Raw genomic sequence first — 20677 nt, 5'->3', positions numbered from 1 at the left:
TCATAAGAGGACACATTATTATTGCAGTGTTATATTTTGTAAATATTTGACATTTGCTTGCTGTCTCTGTTCTGAAAGGTAAGTTTTTAGCAGTTGTCCTCATTGGTCAGGTCTGCCTCGCTTCCTCTTGAAGTGCAGCGTTGGCCAGTCTCAAGTGCTCGTTGAGGGAGTCCTTCTCCAGCTGGCCGCGACCCTTTGTGTTACTCAGCTCTACATAGGCCTCCTTATAACGCTCATAAGCTGCGTCTTTCTCCTGGAGTAAAAGTTGGAACAAATATGGATGACACATCAAAGTCAAGGAAGGAGGACTGTGTCAATAAAACACATAAATGTGCAGCATAAAGGAGTGTATTATTTTTGATCATTTGTATAATACAAGAGGTCAGATTATAAAACATACCTTGGTGAGAGACTGCACTTCATTCTGCAGACAGCTGATTTCTTTTTTAAGGTACTGCACCTCACTGTCTTTTGCCCTTAGTAATGTCTGAAAGAGGAAATGTGAAATCTTATTATTAGTACTTAAAAAAGATTTTAAATGTTTATGCAGCAGCGGTGGAGAGTAACCAAGTATATTAACTCAAGCATTGTTTAAGGTATTTTCAAGTTATTTTATACATGGCCAGTTTATAAAATATAATGCATTGTTACAGATTATACTGCTTTACTACAGTATACAATGTAGTTAATATTAGCTCCAGCACAACCCACTACAAGACTAAATGTTTCTTATACATAAATGCATCAGTAACAATGATCCAATAATATGTTAAAAAAAAAAAAAAAAAGAAGTAATAATTACAGGGACCGTTTGTGTGCATAACAAATACTTTCAGTAACATTCTGCTGATGATACTTTTGATGCAGGGCTTTTACTTATAATGAAGTATTTTGACACTGGTGTATTGTTACTTTTCTGAAGCAAAAGATGTAAATAGTTCTTCCATTGTTGTGGAATTTCAGGAAGTCCAGCTGTAAGACCTTTCAGTGCAGTGTAAGTGATGCGCAAGACTGGTATTCTGAAATATGTGATTCAGGCAGTAGATGGCAGTATGTGCTGCAGTACAATGTGACCAACCACAGATGCTCAACACAAATTAGGCCACCAGACAAAACATTAATGGATGTCAATGTTACAACAGGGAGTCGTTACCGGGGATTTGAGACAAAACAGTAAAAAGGCTTTAATCAATTTGTTTTATTAAAGTGGGTTCACACTCCCATAGCACATATGTCAAACTCTGCTCTCTGCTTCCCCATCATGACAGTAACGTCAACATTTGTCCTTCAAGCCCAAGTTAATATTTCAGCTGCAATAAACGAAACTGGGTTGAGATGCGGCAAGAGGTTCAGATGTTTTAGTATCACCTACTTTCACCTGAGATGCGATTACGTAGTTTCTAATTTTGTCACAACCACTGAACTTATTGCTATCAATACCTCTACTTCTGACGCAGAGCGCTCAGTGTTGCCAAGAGATACCATGTCCGCCCTCTGGCCTGTGATGAAATAACGCATGCGGCTCATCTCCTCCACCACTTTGGCCTTAAGCTCCTGAAAAGAGATTTTTAGCACAAATTATGGTGTGCAAACATATTGTGAACTGGCATGATTATTACTGTTGTGGCTCATTATTTTTCCCTATTAATTTAACTTTATAAGAACTAAAAAGAACAGAATCTTATGGCAGTTATTTTAACAATCTATAAGCTGGTATGGTGTTGTCTTAGAACAGACATCAGGCATGTATATGAACCTGGTTTTCTCTTTTGAGCTGCTCCAGCTCTCTCTCCTTGCGACCGAGCTCAGTCTCTCGGCTCTTGCTGCTCTGCTCGGTGCGGCTCAGCTGCAGGCACTTCTGAGAGTAGCGTTCTGACAGCACATCTAACTCACCATGCAAGCCGTCCGCCTTGGGCCTGAACAACAAACACACGAGTTATGGAGTAAATTCTAAAGAGCTACCATGCACGGGGCCATGGTCGAGTATAGAACATCTTAAGCCTGCAGCGAGAGCCTATGAGATGGAGAACTCTCTCAGTATGATAACAGAGTGACTGTAATAAACTTACATGTGGCCTCTGTATGCAGCATCCACGTGTGCAGCCCCTCCAGCCGACCTCCTGGCCTTCTCAACCTCTCTCTCCAGCTCCTCTCTGTGAGCTGTTCTCAGTGCCTCCATTGCTTTGATTAACAGTTAGTTAATTAGTTACTCAAGCTGTCTCTGCCTTCACCACACAGCATTAAGAACAACAGATACAGTTTCTAGAATTGTGAGCATAGCATAAGCAAACAATATGATTTTAAAAGACATAAGTACATACAGCGAGTGGCTGGTTGCAAGATATATTCTGACAGGTGCATCAGGAGGCAGTGCATTCCTCATTTGTATTAACTGTCCCTGAAATAACTGTACTCTCTGCTGTACCTTTCGCAGCTGTCTGGCTCTCCTCCTGTAGCATCCTGTCTCTCTGTTCCTCCAGCTCCCTGATCTCCCTCGCATGTTTCTCCTGCAGCTCTTGCAGTGCTTTCTGATGGGCTACTTCCATGGCTTCTAGTCTGGCCCTACATGGGGCCCCGGGGCCGCACGGGCTGTCCATCTCTATCCCCATGATGGCACGCTCCTTCTTAATGGTCTCCATTTGCTCTCGAAGAGAGAGGGCCTGGGAGATGGATGGATGAAGGCAGGAAAGAGAGGAGGGAAAGGATCACTTCTGGATATTAACGTAATTTCCTTGCCTTAAAAACATTTTAAAGGAATGTTACTTTGCTACTTTTTGTAGTGGAATGACTTTCAGCTCTTTCTTACCTCCTTTTGAAGTGCTTCAGCTGTATTTGTTTGAACAGCCTGGGCTCCATTAATGGATGGAAGAGCCCTCTTTGAGCTCGATATATTAGTTTCTGATACAGTGACAGACTGTTCGGCCTCTTCAGGGCTCGATTTATAAGTCTGGAAGCTAAAGAGAGACTGTGATGCCTGTGGGGTGCCCGACTGATAAGGCTGCGCTCCAATGAGAGACGGTGCGCTCATGTCCCTGAATGACAGCTTCTCGAATTCTGTCCACTTCATATTGACCTCTGAGTCCATGGTCTCAATAACAGGGACAGGCACACTCCCCCTTTTCAGCTCCATGGAGTCCCACCTGCTGCCCATCTCACCTAAAAGGACCCCCTCCTCAAACCACTTGTTCCTCTGCTCCAATCGCTTCGCTTGCTCACGGTCCCAGCCCTCCCCTTCCTCTCTCTGACTGGCTGGAGATAAGTCTGCGTCCAGATTCCCGTCTGCAGTGTGGTGCTGGTGGTCGGCCCGGTGGGAGCTTGCAGCTGTGGTGGTGCAGGTGGAAGTGGTGGGTTCATAGCCGGAGCCCTCACAGGTGAACCGAGCAGAGGGTTGGCATGACAACGGTCTCCGGGAGAGGGGGTTCTCTTTCTCGCTGCCGGTGTCTGATTGGCTGAGGTCAGAATGAGGGGAAGACAGGAGGGTAGTGTTACACATCAGAAGAAAGATGATAGAGGGGTTCACAACAGACAGACTCACTCAATCACATCGTCTGCATTTTTTCACAGCGTTTAGGAATTTTCAGGTCAATGCAAGCCTGCCTTTTTAATGAGATTGAGGATTTTAGCACATTTTGCTGGAATAACATGATGAACGTCAGGTATTCACCATGGAGGATGTCCTATTTTGTAATTTGTACAACACTCAAGTAGTAATATGTTGTGACCTGATAAATGATGGCAGATTCTGTAGGCACTGTCAGCTGAAGTAGCAGTTTTATTAGTTGTTTTACTGAAGCTCCAAAAAGGGACCTTCAAGTGGATTATTTAGTCAGCTGCTATTTCCAAGGTCAAGAATGAACCGCAACTATTTTCATTTGTGATTTATTTTGTATTAGATTTGTTTTATTCCACAGGCTATAAGACAGAACAGACAAGTACAGTATTGAAATGTGGGCCATACCAAGCAAGTTAGGTCACTTTATAGGCTTAGCATCACTGAGCTGTTGTTTGCAATGTGTATTTCCTGTCTGGAGCATAAAGTAGTCTCCCAATAGGAGGTGATTGTATCTAAGTACATATTCTCATGTATCGTACTTAAGTGGACATTTCGAGGTACTTGGAATTTACTGGAGTGTTTCCATTTCATGTCACGTTTTGACTCAATACAATAACAGAGGGAATATTGCACTTTTTACACCACTACATTTTTTTAGTTACTCTACATATTACAGTATATAAAAATTCTAAATATAAAAATTAGCAACAACTCTACCAATTATAATGTTGAAATTCTGCTTACATACTAAGGGAACACTAATAATAATCTAATCATTTAATGTATAATAACAAAGCGCTTTTACAGCTGTCTGTGTTCCTTGTGCTGTTTGTCCCTTTTCCTCTCCTGTCCTCTCGCTCTGCCCAGGTGTATTACATCTGATTGCTGAACCTGACCTGGGACTGAAGTGCTTAAAACCCCCTGTGGCTGCATCAGAAGACAGGCTTCTGGCATGGGGACTGCTGGTCTAGCTGCCTCTCAGCCTGAGATTTTGTGCTGCATTTTGACTATATGTCTTTTGTTAGCTTTGAAGTGTTTTTGTTTTTTTGTTTTGTTTTTATTTTTTTGTTTTGTTTTGTGCTTGAGTTGGGTCAGTGGTGGCGTGTTGTTTGCTGGACTGCCTCAGGATGAGGCATAACAAACACAATGGATATTTATTTGCATTGAGTACTGAGTAAATTCTTTACATTTCTTGTACTATAATACTCGTACATTCACTTAAGTAAGTCTTTTGCATGTTGGAGTAATTTTACACTGTGGCAGTGCTATTTTTACTCAAGTAAGAGATCTGAATTCTTCCTCCACCAGTGTCTCCCAGTACACTCACTGCGTGTTGTTCTGGATCGCCTGCTTTAGTAACTTCACCCAGTTCCGTCGTATTCTGGAGGTCATAGCAGAGAGGGTGAACACTGCTCTCTTTGTCTGGAGGAGATCAAAAGACAGAGCAAAGACACACACACACACACACACATGCGCACACACACACGTGCGCACACACACACACATGCGCACACACACACACACACACACACACACACACACACACACACACACACACACACACACACACACACACACACACACACACACACACACACACACACTGTTAAACAGGAAGTAGCCAATCGTAATTGTGGTGGAAATGGGGAAGATGTGGGGGGTGTCTGACTGTCCATCTGTCTGATGGTGTACTGTACAACACGATGAGCAAAACACAAGCACAGTAAATACATACTTGTATTTGGAGCCCATAATTCTTCTCTACATCACAGTCTGACACATTCACACAGGATGTCAGGCTGATCTCTCCATCCAGATCATCTGACTGCACCACAAGAAGAGTTTATGTTTAGTCAAATGAGTTTGGAACAGAAACACCAAAGAAAAATGAACTGAATCATTTTAAGATGATATTGGCCAACAGCAAAACTTTTGAAAGACAATTTCACATCACTGTCTGTATATCAAAAGGAATCACTGTTGGCCAACATCTAGGAAATGTTCTTACAGATCTGAAACTACTTTTACATCACATATCAGGTCCTACCTCTTCAGCCTCTGAGTCTCTGTAGTACCTCAGTGAAGTATCCCCCAGAACAAACCAGTGTTTCGTCCACTGACCAAAACACAGTAAACATTAACATTAAATTCATTTGTTCAGTACATCTAGTGACTGTCACTACTACAATATGTTGACTTCTTTATAGATAGTTTAGAGGCGGAGTCTCATTCTTGGTGTTTTGTACTGTCTTTCTAGATATGAGATTGTGGTTACAACAGGAATTAAAACAGAAAATGACAATGACTTTTTAAAAAAATACACCATAGGAACAACTTCACAAACGTCCACTTACCTTGCCATGTTCATCCAGTCTGGACATCCACCCCTTCAAGTAACAGCACCTGAAATTAAAGCATTAAGAGAAAGCTCTTTGAGAGCATTCTGTAGTCGTTTCTGTCTCACACTTCATTGTGAAACTACAGGAAACGGAAACCCTCAGAGGCAGAGATAACTACATCACTGCATAGAGCAGCAGATGAAACTTTAAAGGCAGAAAAATGGGAAGTATACTGCAGAATAGCAGTAGAAAAAAAAGGAAGAGGTGTAATTTGCAAACCATGCAAAGAGGAACTGATAAGACATTATCAGACTGACTTAAAAGGCAAGCAGGTGTGCTATTAAAGCATGTTAGCACAAAATAACATCAAATACTTACCATGCAAGCACCAAATTGTCCAGTACATTTTATGAGGAGGACAGAAAGAAAGAGACATTGAGAGTAATGAACACACATGTTGTTCTCACTTGATCACACTCTCATTGACATCAGTGGAAATGCTATGTTAGGTTTTCTGCACTACTGCAACTTTTGCATGGTTGCATATGATTCACAGTATTGAAATAACAAAATTTGGAATGCTTCATTTTGTAACCACCCCTCCTCTTTGTTTGTTGACTCAGCGATTTTAGGCATGACAGTGCAGTGCTGACCCTGCAGGATACAGTGGCTTTAACCATCCTGGAATCTATTAATAAAGATGATAAATCATATGAACATGCTGCCCTAAAACATAAGAGTGCTAACTAATGGCTTTTTTCCTACAAGGTGCTTCTGTGAGAGAGGCCCCTGAGGTAAAAGAGCTGAAATAAATATCAGGGAGCTACTTTAGAATGAATGTATGAATGACCCATTTTCCTCCAAACACTCGTGATTTATACGAATGCAGAAAGCACTGGGACAGTGCTCACCTGCGTCTGTGGGCGTTCAGGGGGAGCTCGCTCCTTCACCTTTGAAGATCTGTGTTTTCCACTTTGATTATCTGAACTCTTTGATAGAATAAACAGGCAGGATTACAAGCTCTGTCTTTTCAAGATGGATTTTATTGCGAACATGTCTGCAGTTATTGCATCGTACCTGTTTATGAAGGGATGCGTTCGACTGCCTTCGAGATAATCGTCCATTTTCAGAGTCCCGACATTTCTCTCGTCTGTCTCTGCCTCTCTCTCTGCCTCTCCCCCTCTCATCTGACTCAAGCCTTGAACTGTACATGTCTATTTCATCTTGATACCTTCAGAAACAGATCAAAGTAGAGAAAGTGAGTTGAACAAACACATATTTCAGTCTTTTACTAATACATAAATATAATTATTGACATAAAATATGCACAGTTTACATCCCTTTCTTCTTTCTGACCTTTAACATACCTCCGCATCTCACAGACATCTAATCTTTTCTTTGGCCATAACTGAGGTGATTATATATGATCAGATCAAAAGACATCTTCAAAGTCTTTTCTACTCGCTACACTAGTTTTGCCCCTAATCTTCCAGCTGCCAATGGAACACTTTAAAGAAATGCATACATTAGGAATACAGAATAGATGCATGCTTGTGGGATTCTGTGATGGCTATCCATGAATCAACCATGAAACCATATATGGTAACACCAACCTGTAAGTCCTAAGCTTCTGGTCCCTGCATGGGCTGGGACTCTGGTTCCTCCTCTTAAAACCTGGTAACTCCTCCTCTGATTCCAGCAGAATCTTTGGAATATCAGCCAGGACAATGTAGTCGTCTATGGTCATCCCCACCTCAAATTTATAAAGATTTATTATGTGATATGAGGTACGGAGAGAGAGAGAGAGAGAGAGAACATAATAAGACTGAAAGTGTGCAGCTTGTGGCTCCATGAGGCTGCAATTATATGCACACTGGTACCCTGAGCTAAATACTAATGCTGGCATGCAAACATTTTCTCAACATTAACTGCATTGTTCACAACAATAATGCTAACATGCTGATGTCTGTGTACACCAACTTATTTTATAATGTGAGCATTTACAAATTAGCACCAAACAATTAAAATTAAATTAAAACAATTGCACTGGATGAATACAATTTTTGACCTGATGATGGTGCTAGATGAGAAGTCAGAGGAAAAGAAGAGCTATTACAAAGCTATTACAATTTATCCTTGTTGTGGAAACATTTCACTCTGGTCCAGGGATGCTTACCTCGTGGTGGCATTAGAGAAAAGCCAGGCACTCACCAATGTCAGTTGGCTTCATCCTCTGGGAACCATGAATGTCTGTACCATCCATCCAATAGTTGTTTAGATATTTCAGTCTCGACCAAAGTAGTTGACCAGAGTGTCGTCCATGGAGCTATGATGCTACCTTGGCTAAAAATAAGTAATACCTGATATACGTACCTCCTCCACTTCCACTGCAGCCTTCTTGGATTCAGAGGTCAGTAAGGCCTCCATGCCTCGCCTCATGTTGCTCCTGCTTCTGACTGTATTATTCCCCTCGTTGCCCTTGTCGGTTTCTGTGACTGCAGCATGTGACAGTAAACTACCCAGTACCTGAGAGTCCACACCTCGTCTTGATGTTGATGAACCACGAGAAGGTGGGAGGCTGAGTAAAGAGTGACACGACCCCTGCCAGGAGCCTTGAGAAGGACTGAGTCTACTATCTCTGGAGTAGGCCTCTCTTTGTGGGGTGTGGCTGTGTGTACTGTAGCCATTCCTGTGCGGTGATACTTCATGGCTGTTGCAAGTGTTGGCCGAGCTGTTGGCAGCTGTTGTGGTTTGAGGAGATGCTTGAGATCTCCCGTATAGGTCTTGCTGGATGGCCAAGGATCCACGGCGGGAGATAGATTCCAGATTCCTGTAGAGTTTTTCAGAGTCCAAGCTGTGTTTGTTTGAAGCTCGTGATGAACTCCTCGTCTCTTGGCTGCATCCCTTTTGAGCATCATATCCACCGTTCTGTAATGGGAAAGAATCTGTGTGCCTGTGAGACGGGGTGGTCCTGGAGGGTGAGGCAATGGACCTCCTCCTGCGAGATGGACTGGACCTGCCAGATGTATGCTGAGAAGGACCATTTGATGGAAGCTGAGGAGAGCCATGAGATGAGGCGTGAGACCGAGCCTGACTCCTAGAGAGGGAGCTCCTTCGCTGGGGTCCCACAGGAGACTCAGTTAACTTGTAGCGGTCTGGGCTCACAGAACTGTGACGCGTTGGTGAATTCCTCTCTGAATTTGTTCCCCGTCTAAAGTTGGAGTGGTACGTGTATCTCTCTGGGGATTCACTTCTCCAAGCTTCCTGCAAATATGTCTCCAGGTTCCTCCTCTGCGATGGCACACCGAGGTTCACATTCCTATAGGGAACGCACGCTTTGGGCTCAAGAACATAGTTGCTGGGAAGTGGATGCCCCCTTTCGAAGTAACGATACCGCCGTTTGCTGACTTCCTCCATCTGCTCACCATCACCTCTTCTGTCTGGAGAGAAATAGCCACTCTCTTGTTCCCTGTCTCCTCTGGACTCTGAAAATCATACAAGCCTGAGGTCATTACCCTAAACTGCAGCCTGTAAGGTAGCATGAGACCAAGTCCAGCTCAAGATCGAGACCACATTAAGTTTCATGGTGCGGTTTGCATCTGTGACTGTACCTGATGGCCGGCGGGACCTGTCTCTAGCCCTCCTCTCATCCATCCAGGAGCTTTCAGTGCTGCGGTGGGGAGAAGGGTCCAGCCGGGTCATATCTCTTTGGGCCACACAGACCCTCTCTGGGCTGAGGGATCTGCTCCTCTCTGGATGGTCCCACTGATTTGAAGAGCTGGAGGAGGGCAGTACAAGATCAGCACTGATACACAGATTAGGATGCTGCAAACATGAAGTTGTCAATTCTAAACAATGTATGCTGAACTGTCAGTTAAGCTTGGTGATTATGGAGAAGGCCAACAAAGGTTATACAGAGTTTGAAAGATGATAGTGGAGCGCTGGTTACTCTTTAACAGTTACCTAGTGTGTAAATTACAACACATTTCCAGTCGTAGGTGAAATCACAGGCATGGCTTCTTTTGTGCAGCTCAGTCTACTTTAATGGCAGGGAGTGCACAAAGTGTTCCACGTTAACACAAGAATAAGGGTATTTTAATCGATGCTTATATAATGTAGTTATCTTTACTTCAAATATGTCTGTCATTACAATAAATGCATTTAAGTGAAGTTAATCTACATTCTGTATCTTCACAAAAATATTGTCACAATCATCAGGTTTTATGTGAGGATGCAATGATGAAAAGAGTTTTTTGTTTTTTTTTTTGAGCCACACAAAGCAACATTTTCTGTACAAATGCACCCAATCTGATTAACCTTCATTGAAAGCATACAGCTGCAACTGAAAAGAGCACAATTAAGATCCATTAGATTTGCTCTGTTTGCCCAAATTAAATTTAAAACTGAAAACACAAACTTGTGTGAATACCACTGAGTGACCAGTCCATCCAAAGAACAACACTCATGGACATTAGACTCTGAAATCCTTTAATACAAGGCACCACAAAGCAGCTTTATTGGTAGATGTGAACGTAATGTGTGCAGCTTTTACACAAAACATTACATGATATTTGGATACTGAAGAGCAAAACATTCACGCATCTGTTTCTTCCGGCAACTGAATTTAGGGCATCTAAAATGTTGTTTGGTGCTGGGCAGGTAACACACAGTGGGTTTATCAGAGCGAAGTTACACATGTCCACTGTTAACATAAAAATATTGATTATTGCAGCTCTAAGCTTAATTGTTTATGTATACTCAAACTAAGTTAGGTCCTTAAAAGCTAATGTTAAGCAGCTCAGTCAGAGACAAACCCGTCTTTAAGTGGCCTTCTGTGTGAGAGTGTTATTTCATGGTATCTTCAGCAAGTGCTCACTGCTCAGGCACACTGTTCTGGGCAAAAAGAAAAAAAAAAAAAAGGTGGTTTCTAAAATCAGGATACAGGATACAGTCACCTGGATTGTATGTCAGTGTCACAGATATTAAGTTCCCACTCAGGACTCAGACTGTGGACCAGACTCCACTCGTAGGTCCATCGACCGCTGACATCATCACTACTGGCACTTGTGGTCACTTCAGACAGAGCGCGATTATCATCATCTGCCTCCTGGTTTGTGGGACACAGAAACACATTTTTAAGCATCTGGAAAACTCAGAATCAAACTGGTCTGACATCAGAGTATGTCAAACAAAAGAAATTGAATTTGCCCTATAAATTAGACCTTGTTTTGATGAAGAGCATGTTTTGATGCTATCACTTTTAATAATGTTTTATATTATGGAGAAATCTTACATTACATTATGGCCCTGAAAAAAAACCCACAGCAACTACCTGATAGCTGATGTCTTCTATCCCTCAGTTGCAAACAACACAAAACAACATAAATTTACCCTGTCGACACTAATATATTGCAATCTAACAGTCCAAGTCAAAATGGTAAGACATATTTCACTCACTGTGACTTCTCGCTGTCCTTCAGCCAAATCTGCTGTCAAGCCTTTCAGCAGCTCTCCTCCTTCCCTCCTTCCTTCTCTCCATTCGTTCGAGCTAAGCCAACACTTTGACTGCACAGGACGTAACTTAAGCTAGTCTCTGGTCATGCTCATCATTATTTCATTGCTCTACTGCTTTTACATTACCAGAACCGCCCACTCATCTTCTTTCTCACCCTTATCTTGATCCCTCGTCCCCTTCTACCTCACCTCAAGAGGCAGACAGTAGAAGTTTCGCTCATTTTAATCATTTTGATCTCTTGACTGGGTGCATGTCTAAAGAATGCGAAGGGTCGTCTTTTGTTTCCAGATCAAAATAAAGTCTGCATTGCAGTAATAACTTTGAAAAATAACTTTCTTGACTTTATTCCTCTGTATAGTTTAACTGAAGTGGGACGGTGTTCTGTGAGGTTTACATGTGTCATCTGGGCCTATCAAATTACAGCCCATTCCCCAAGGATTCTAATGCGCTTTCATTAATTAATGATACAGAATCAAATGCCTCCTTGTTTTATTATCCTTCTCCCACCTCCACAGGAGTTTCACTTGCTGACATCATCACATCAGCCTGGAACAGTTTCACTATCACGCCTGTTGTATTGAATGGTAGCTTTTAAGTTTTTAAAAAGCACTTGACCCTGTTTATTCATATTCTCATAATAGATTTTAATCTTAATATGTTATGTGCAATCTTGATGAGCCTGGAATCATAAATGTTTAACTATGAGCAATGGTCACCTAAACTTGGCTGTTGCTCAGTTAAATTTTTGAAAACAACAGTAAAATCCTTCACTTTAACTCCTTTCAGCATAATTAAGATTAACAATGAACTCAAAGTGTTTGAGCATGAACATCAGTTTATGCTAGCGAGTTAGTTCTAGGTGTCATTTCAGCCAACAAATCCACAGTCCCACAGTGCTAGAAATCAGAAGCTGTTTTTGTCTGAAATACCTCAGTCTGAAATCAAGGAACCATTGTTTCAGAAAGATATGAATTTGGATTGTAAATCAGCTGCCATTATCAATTTTAACTGGATAAGATGGCCTGTGATCGATCATCATAAAAAGTTCTTTTGGTGCCTCAAACTGCATGAATCACAAAATAATGAGTGGACATTTTTTGTTATCTCAAGACAACCTTCATCCACTCAGAATTAATGCCCAATTAGCTATTAGCATCTAGTGATCTGCTCAGAGTCCTGCAGTTTAATAACGTGGTCGGTGGTTTTACGCTAAAACAGCAGAATTATTAGGATTTAAGGCTGTTTCATGAAGAATACCAACGCTTGTCACACTCATTACACTCACATATTAATACTGTGGTGATCAGTTTGAGGAGTCTTTTCATGATCCTCTGTGGCACATTAATAATATTAAATCCTGTATTGACATGGTTGAAATGAGGCTTTGCTTGTGTATACTGTAGTCATCTCTGACATGACTACATATCCAGTGTCTGAGGGAATGGCAGGATTTTCATATGCTAATGTTACAAATTTGCCGATCACAATGAGTGCATCTGTACTCTTAAATTGTGCAGCAGTCAGACAGCAGGAATGTATTTCCTCTTGGATGGAGACAGACTGAAAGGACATGATGGCTGATCAACGCACAGGTTCAGGCGAGGTCACAAAATAAAACAAAGGCATCAAATTGCATTGACAACAAAAGAATCATTAGTTTTCTATCCCTGCAAAACAGGTGTGTACTGGTCTGCTGGTCTATATATAAGCTACCATTACAACTGAGGGTCTGTAAAACATGAATAGCATAAGTAACTTGTCAATGGTGAGATGACTCCAGAGAAGTTTGATACATACAAGTCCAGATTATTTCAAAAAACTATTGAATGATTCATGTACGTACCCACTGTAGTGGACCTTCCTGTTGTGAAGCAGCAGCAGCAGTGGCGGTGCTGCTGAGGTGCATATGATCCGGCCGCAGGCAGGAGCTGCAGCGGGAGGGGTCGAAGGTGTTGGGCTGGAACAGCTGGCAGTAGTAGTCCTCACCAGGGGGCGGCATGTTGGCAATGCTGAATCTGTCACCAGTGGTGTGTGGCTGGGTATTCTCAGGCATTTAAGCACGAAAATAGCCTTTGATTGATTTACTTTGAATAGAACTGGTGCAGCCTTATTTCCCAGGAGGGTCTCGGTGGGCTCTAGACACAGTTCATTACCATAATATGAATAACAACTATCATTAAAACAAGTGAAATCTTATTAGCTATGATTAGGCAGGCTCTTGGAGATTAACAGTTAATTCTTTAGATGTCTTTTGCCCATAAGCAGAACAACAGCAAACAGCTACAGCTAATGTAAATCTTTAAAAGCACATTTTGAGCTGTTCGTACTACAGACAGAACTCAATGAGTCACTCCTCCATGTGGCTAACAATTTAATATCTTTCAAGGAGGTTTTGTGGGAACAGTTACTCAAAAATCCTGTTGACTGAAACACACACCATTTTTGATGGGATATCTTTATACCTGTGAGCAGAAAACTGTGACAGTGAAAAATTTAACTGTTACATAGAGTGAAGCCTCCAGCATTAGGTGTCTATGACAAGGTTCACATTGAAATATCTAAAACTATATATGACAGTCTACCTTAAGAGTGTGTTCCAAAGTCTCCATTTTCACACAGAAGAAGCTGAAACAGTGCTGCATGTTTTATTTCCAAGAGAAGATCCTTCAGTGAAAGCTTGGCTTCTTCTCACCACGATGGAAACAGTGCACTGGTCATGGAGGCTTCAGAGGCTGTCATTTATCAGGAAACAAACATTCATTGGTTCTCACATTGGCCCAGTGTGGTGACTGATCAAATATCATCATCTTTAGAAAGTGAAACATAGCACTGACTGCTCCTGACAGGTGTCTTACGGATGGCGGTGGGCTTGCTGCACAGATGGTTACTCTGACAGTGCAGCCCACAAAGAGGAGAGATGCAGGAGTGGAGCAGATATGGGCAGGTGCTGTGCCTTTGTTCCAACAGCCCATTATTCTTTAACCCCAACAGTATGAAAAATATCCCACTGGACTGAAAGTCCATTTGTCCGAAATGCCCATTCCAAAAATACACACTCTCCCTGCAGTAGTTAATTCACTGACCGCCAATGGTGCTGAATTGACAGGTGTTTGTCCCTTTTGTGTCTTTCTTCCTTGCACCAAAGAAAATTTTAAGAGGTTTTACTGTTGCAGACAAATTTCCAACATCAGACTAAAATCATACCTCAAAACAAATACATAAAGGGGTGATATAAAGGTAACACCTGGATCATACTGGAGCACTGAAAAGAAAACGACAACATTCTGACCTTCAAGGTCTTTATCAAACAAAACCCAAGACCTTAAAGGTCGAGATGGCACATTCAAATTTTGGGCGCTTGCAATCCTATATACCCTCTCTGTTATTAATACTAGATTCATACCAGGCTAATCGCAGCACAGAAACAGTTACTGGTAATATGTCGGTTTTAATGGCACTGTTGGTGGTTGGTGTAATTTCTACATTACCTTCAGGGGTTAATGGGCAAAAGCAAGACAGAACATTTCAGTACTAATGGATTAACAATAAGGTGAGTGCAAAGACTGAATAGTTTGACAGTGGTAGTGGGGGCAATGTTAAACCCCTGAACCAGTAGCAGCCCATTGGTGAGCAAGATATTAAAACCTCATGCAGTGCAGACAGACACTTCCAAAAGACCTTTATGCTGAATTCTAGTAGTGAAGTTTCAGCGGATATCAAACATGGAGTATAAAATTATGCATAAGGCATCTAGAATCTGGATGATTTTTATTTGATGGACATGGAGTTTTGGTTTGAATATTTCAGTCAGACCGATATGATACAGTCAGACCTCAAAGGTACTGAAGAGTAATCAAAAGAGGGGGGTAAGCTACATGTAAAGGGGTTACGTTTGTGTATTATATTGACGAAAAACAGTGAAATGGAGTGTAAAATCAGGGCAACATGCTAACAATAACGAGGTTATTCAATAGCTCTACTTTCTGTACCAAACTCCTGTGAGCATGTGTGACTCTGAAAAGTGCTGTCATCATTAGCTGAGCTAATTCCCATCGGGTGACAAAGTGCTGAGACAGTTTTTCAGTGGGGATTTCAGTGTTTGAACAAGCCACAAGAGGGGGCCTGTTGTCTCCACAGAGTATGTGTGTGCGTGCGTGTGTGCGTGCGTGTGTGAATGTACAGTACAAGACAGAGGACAAACATACACATGCTCACATTCTAATTTTTTCTCTCTCTCTCTATCTGTCTTCTCATCCTCTGCGCACGCACACACACACACACACACACACACACACACACACAGACCAGCAACATTGACAAACATACAAAAAGATGGTTTGTATTTCTAAGTGGACTTCACGCCGTCACTTGTTTTTTGATTGGTGAGAATTGAGTGCTGAGGCGGAATTTACTGTGTGTGTGTGTGTGTGTGTGTGTGTGTGTGTGTGTGTGTGTGTGTGTGTGTGTGTGTGTGTGTGTGTGTGTGTGTGTGTGTTTGTGTACATGCGCACCTGGGCGTGTAAACAACATGGGACATGTCCAAAGTTCCTGATGATTAATTACAGTTTTGTAAGCCTACATTTTGTCATGAAACACTACCAAATGAACCTTGAAGGCGCAGGAGTATAATTAAACATTTTTGGCAAGTAACATGACAATTAAGGGGAGATATTTTTGTCTTCCCCTGTGTGTCACATGCATATTGTAGCTATGTTCAGCTTTTCTGGCAGCAGTTGCTATAATGGGAGAGTAGAGCCAGTATCCATGGAAATGTAGGTTCAGCTGACACGGTTTACCACAAACAGGAAGGTAAAAGTTTTAATGACCGTATTAAAGTGACTTCATGCTCCTAACTGTAATATTTTCTAATATTGTCAGAGCTCCACTTTTTTCTGTTTTTGCTAGTTTTGAAAATAAAACTGCTTTTCAGTAACTCATAGAGACAGAGAAATGAGGTCACCACACACTGGTGTCACCAGGAGCACCTTCAAAACTCCAGCTTGTGTCACGCTCTCTCATCTGAAACAACTTGTTCACTGCTGCCTGTAGTATCAATCACCGATCAGTGTAGTGTCACATCACTAAAATCTCTTCATCTTTAAAACTCAATTCATTGCATTGTGGGATTGTTAGCAGACATTTTTTCATCCCATTGTGGAAGCTTTTAGGATCTATTGTAAGTCTATATATGTACCAACAATGGATCAGTGACTGGGTGTAGTCTGAAATGTGTTGCTCGTACAGATAAACGCACAGAGAATTATCACCTAAACTTGCACTTCCTCTCAGCTCTATGGAGAGTTTTAGCGTCTTACACTCATTGTTTTGGCTTTCAGAGTTTTACTGTTTTCCATCATTCCTGTTTCCAATGGTAAGCACTGATAAACCCACTGTGCATGTACACTTCCTGCCCAGCCTCAGCAACCTAATGGTGAACGTAATTGAGCACTTAGCAGCCAAAGAGTCAGGTTTCAGACTTTGGGAGCTGGTGGTGACAAAAACCAGAAATAGAAGGAGAATGAATACTGTTCTGGCATTCATCAGGTGGCTAAAAACACAGCTGCAAATGAATGCTGATGTTGCTCTGTGTCTATCTGGATGTCTAAATGGACTGCTTGCTTACAGATTTTCCATAACAACTTCATTAAGCAGTACTAGTCGATGTTGCTTTTTCAGTGCCCTCGAGTGTCAAAAAAAATCTATGAATGCAGATTTAAGAAAAATTGGTGGTGATGTCTTTCAGGGTTGACAGTCCATGAATCCCTGGTAAACATCGAACCATGAAAAAATCAAATAACTCCTGAACTGTACTAAGAGGGATATTAGACTTTTTGTTAAAGAAGCCAAACTTTTATCAAATTCATCCTGGTTGAATTCATCCTGGTCTTTCTGAAATCACTCTTGAAGTTGTCACCCAGTGTGCTTGACATCATCTGACAACATAAGAAATGAACGTCTGGTCCTTTAAAATGACCTCAAAATCTTCACATCCATTCAGTCATCAAACCAACGGGCTCCCTGGAGATGACTGCTCACACCATTAAACTCCAGCACCACAGTGATTTCCAGTAGAGGTCTTTTAAAGTTTTGATTGAGTTATCTGAAAAGCTTATATTTTCCTTCACTTAAAATCCCTCTTATCGTGCCCCCCCCCCCCCGCAGAGAGCTCGTGGACGTGTGAGGACATGTGCCATCCGTGTGTTCTGCTTTTAGCATTGTGGGTTTTATGTCCGTGTTACAAGCATTATCACGTGTAATCGATTCTCTCTCTCTCTCTGCATCACTCTGGCTACTGGACTTGAAATAACATGAAAATATTTGATGTTAAAAAAAAAAAAAACCCTCTGTAACAGAGTTTCTCTTAATAAGACCAATCACAGATGATTAATTAAATCCCAATCAGCAGTCACCTCAGCGCAGAGGCCAAAAATTGATCCAGCACTCCTAACCTTTATCCTACCCCTAACCCAGGGCAGGTATTGATCGTGACCAGTATTCCTGCTTTGAGCAACCTCCTGAACTCAACTGCTTGAACCATCTTTCTCACTGTCAGATCAACAAGCCCACACATTTTACAAATCTATATTTCATGTTTTTATTAAAGCGCTGTAGCCGCTTGCCACGTTCAGCTCGTACATTAAAGCTTTACATGGGAAAAATATGTTCCCTGTAACCTAAATCGGTGTTGTTGTTATCTTGTTTATTGGATGCTTTTACTGGCAGTACCTGAGATTCTATCAAGCCATCTTCCACAAGCTAACAGCCACCAGTCTACCACAGGAAGCTGCTGCAAGGCTTTTATCTGTCACATGTCATAGATAACACTTTAACATTTATAAGCAGCACATAAACAAGTAATCAATCAAATACACTGTTATGTAGTTATAAGAACAATTTAAATGCTAAATTTATACTCCAGTTACAGATTTTCCTGGAACAGCTGGGCTATTAACAGTTAATGAATTGATCAATTTTGCATTCAGTTATATATTATTACACACATGAACAAAGTCTATTGTGTGTTGCTAAACTCTTATCAATTTTTATTTAGTAATAACTAAATTATTCACAGGCAAGCTTAAAAAGTTAGATGTAAAGCGACAAATAATTCTACCAGATGAATCCTGGAGCTTATCGGCTTCAAACGACATGACACTGTGTTTTGTAAGCCATTTAGGAATTTTTTCTTCAGCACTTAGAAATGTTGTGAATGTAAAATAAAGTTTTTCTCTTCACAAATAAATCTAAGCACAAAAACTAGGTGTAACTTTTTTGAAGCACACAAAAACACAGTGATCAAGGTTGTAAAAGTCAGCACACATTTCTTTCTCTTTCAACCAGAAACTCTTCACTCTGGTACTTAATGTTGTGATGAATATTTTTGTTATGTAAGCCTGTCTGGACAGAAATTAAAGAAATGCTTGCAACACTTATTCAGACAGAGGAGTTGCGTTTGTCTAATCCTCATAAATGTTCGAGTAGTCTGTGTCTAAGAGAAGTCATACACTGGGAGTCAGAACAGAATACACAAAACAACGAGGTGCACAAGGCATGTTGCTGTTTCTGGTCTATGGAGCAACATTGTATACAGTTTTTATTTAGACTAAATTTATTCAGCTGCTGGGAGTGATTGCCCCCTCGGCCTACTTTTCTAAAAACATGTTGACCTGGATCAGCTCTCAGAGTGAGAAATGAGGCGTCCGCCTGCTTATGAGTAAACTGGCTCTCATGGCATTTGAGGGGGAGTCATGAAGCAGGCCCACAGAGACGTCCGGGCCCTACAGAAAATAGCTCCCATCATCTGCTTATCAAATTTAAAAAGGACTGAAGGGAAGAGTTATTATGATGGTGATGAGGGCTTTCAGTGGTGATTTCTGTCATTGACCTCCTCAATGAGGTTGGCTCTGGGAGGAACAGTGTGTGCCTGTGTGTGTGTGTGCTTTTTCAAGCTTTTCTATGTGCGCTGTGGAGAAGTGATGGATGGTCCTGATGGAGACAGAAATACAGAACTGCCTCCAGCAAAGTATGCCACTAAAAGGCATTATTATCTCACCAGTACCTAGGCCAGTGCCGTCTTCAGAGGTCCGTGCTGGCAGCGAGGACGGTCTTTCCTTCCCATCGCTCAGCTTCGTGTGCCGCTGCATGACTTAACACTCGCTAATTAGGAGGTTTTCTATTAGACACCAGTCTTTGACATTTATAGTGTGGCTGCAACAAAGGCTTTTTTCATCTTTCTACAGTATTCATTTTTAATTATTTCTATGTTATTGTACTATATGTATGCAACACAGATTCATCTCTCAAGTGTAAGTGCCACCTCGTATTTGATTGTAAAACTTTGTGTGCATGAATCATCAAACTGCTGCCTTTATTGGCAAACACAACAGAAGCAACTTCTCTTTCATTCACACTTGTTACACGGAGGACATTATGTTCCTCCGACTGTGAGTTATTCTCAGCCCACTCACTCCCTCTGCGTGCCCACTTTATTAATCCCCTAACCTCTGACCTGTGCCCACACTTGCTCGGTCCTATATTACTGTACCCCAACATCCCCCCTACACAATGCAGCACCTACCCGTTGTCTCACCAAACTAAAAAGAAAGGGGTTTTAAAAATAAACCATGTGGAGAGAGAGCGTGTACATGTGTATTTATGTGCAAGAGAGACAGACCAGAAAGAAGGGAAAAAAGGGTTTCCATGGAAACTAAAGAGTTATGTCTAATTGGCAATAACACCTCAAAGAGATTTGAAATAAGAATCCATAAAGCTGGCCCCGTGCAGTCATATGGATATGGCTGACATGGCGCTGCCACGTTCAGTCCACACTGCTTTGTTATTTATTAATGCTTTTCTGTTTATTTACAGAGACTGATGGCATTCAATCTGTCCAGTGCAACAAGTACAAAGTGGTTTTGGCAGCAGCAGTAGCAGCAGCAGCAGCCATTTCTCTGTTTGGTCTATTTTTGGAATGAATGTTTATCAGAAACTGCAAATAGGGGAGATTTTTTTTGGAACACAGGTAACACTCCAGATTGATTCAGCATCACACACACACAGGCTTCCCACGGAAAATCTCAGGTTGGACTTAAGTGCTGCAGATAGTCACATGCCAACATGCCATCTCAGACATCCCAGAAAGTATATTTTCAAATAATTCATTAGTCTCTAAAACTCTCTGAAAAATGTTCCTCTCAGTTTCCCAGAACCCAGTGACCTTTAAATTACCTGTTTAAAACAGTCAGAAACCAAAATATAGGTCAGTTCTTT

General features: G+C 41.5%; 1 protein-coding gene across 1 annotated transcript; it reads right to left on the bottom strand.

The window, feature by feature from the left end:
• Window positions 1–5: 5 nt before the first annotated feature.
• LOC139342631 (myosin phosphatase Rho-interacting protein-like) lies at window positions 6–6009 on the bottom strand. The gene is made up of 11 exons (XM_070979843.1): window positions 5908–6009; window positions 5601–5669; window positions 5289–5378; window positions 4881–4975; window positions 2807–3449; window positions 2426–2660; window positions 2070–2181; window positions 1757–1916; window positions 1441–1554; window positions 401–487; window positions 6–253 (listed from the first exon to the last, which is right to left on the bottom strand). The coding sequence occupies exons 1-11, from the start codon at window positions 5932–5934 to the stop codon at window positions 107–109; spliced, it is 1779 nt and encodes a 592-aa protein (XP_070835944.1). The 5' UTR covers window positions 5935–6009; the 3' UTR covers window positions 6–106.
• Between the last annotated feature and the right edge of the window lie 14668 nt (window positions 6010–20677).

Source organism: Chaetodon trifascialis, chromosome 2 (assembly GCF_039877785.1).
Source record: "Chaetodon trifascialis isolate fChaTrf1 chromosome 2, fChaTrf1.hap1, whole genome shotgun sequence".
NCBI classification, from domain to species: Eukaryota; Metazoa; Chordata; class Actinopteri; order Chaetodontiformes; family Chaetodontidae; genus Chaetodon; species Chaetodon trifascialis.
The sequence above is the reverse complement of the archived record's forward strand: the minus strand, read 5'-3'. Positions and strand labels throughout refer to the sequence as shown.

Bases quoted from the DNA above. Each gene is read 5' to 3' on its own strand.
- LOC139342631 (XM_070979843.1), bottom strand. From the start codon at position 5,934: ATGTCCAGACTGGATGAACATGGCAAG. The intron at 3,450-4,880 runs GTGAGTGTACTG...TTCTGACCTCAG, and splicing joins GCGATCCAGAACAACACGCA to CCAATCAGACACCGGCAGCG. The intron at 1,555-1,756 runs GTTCATATACAT...ATCTCTTTTCAG, and splicing joins AGCTCAAAAGAGAAAACCAG to GAGCTTAAGGCCAAAGTGGT.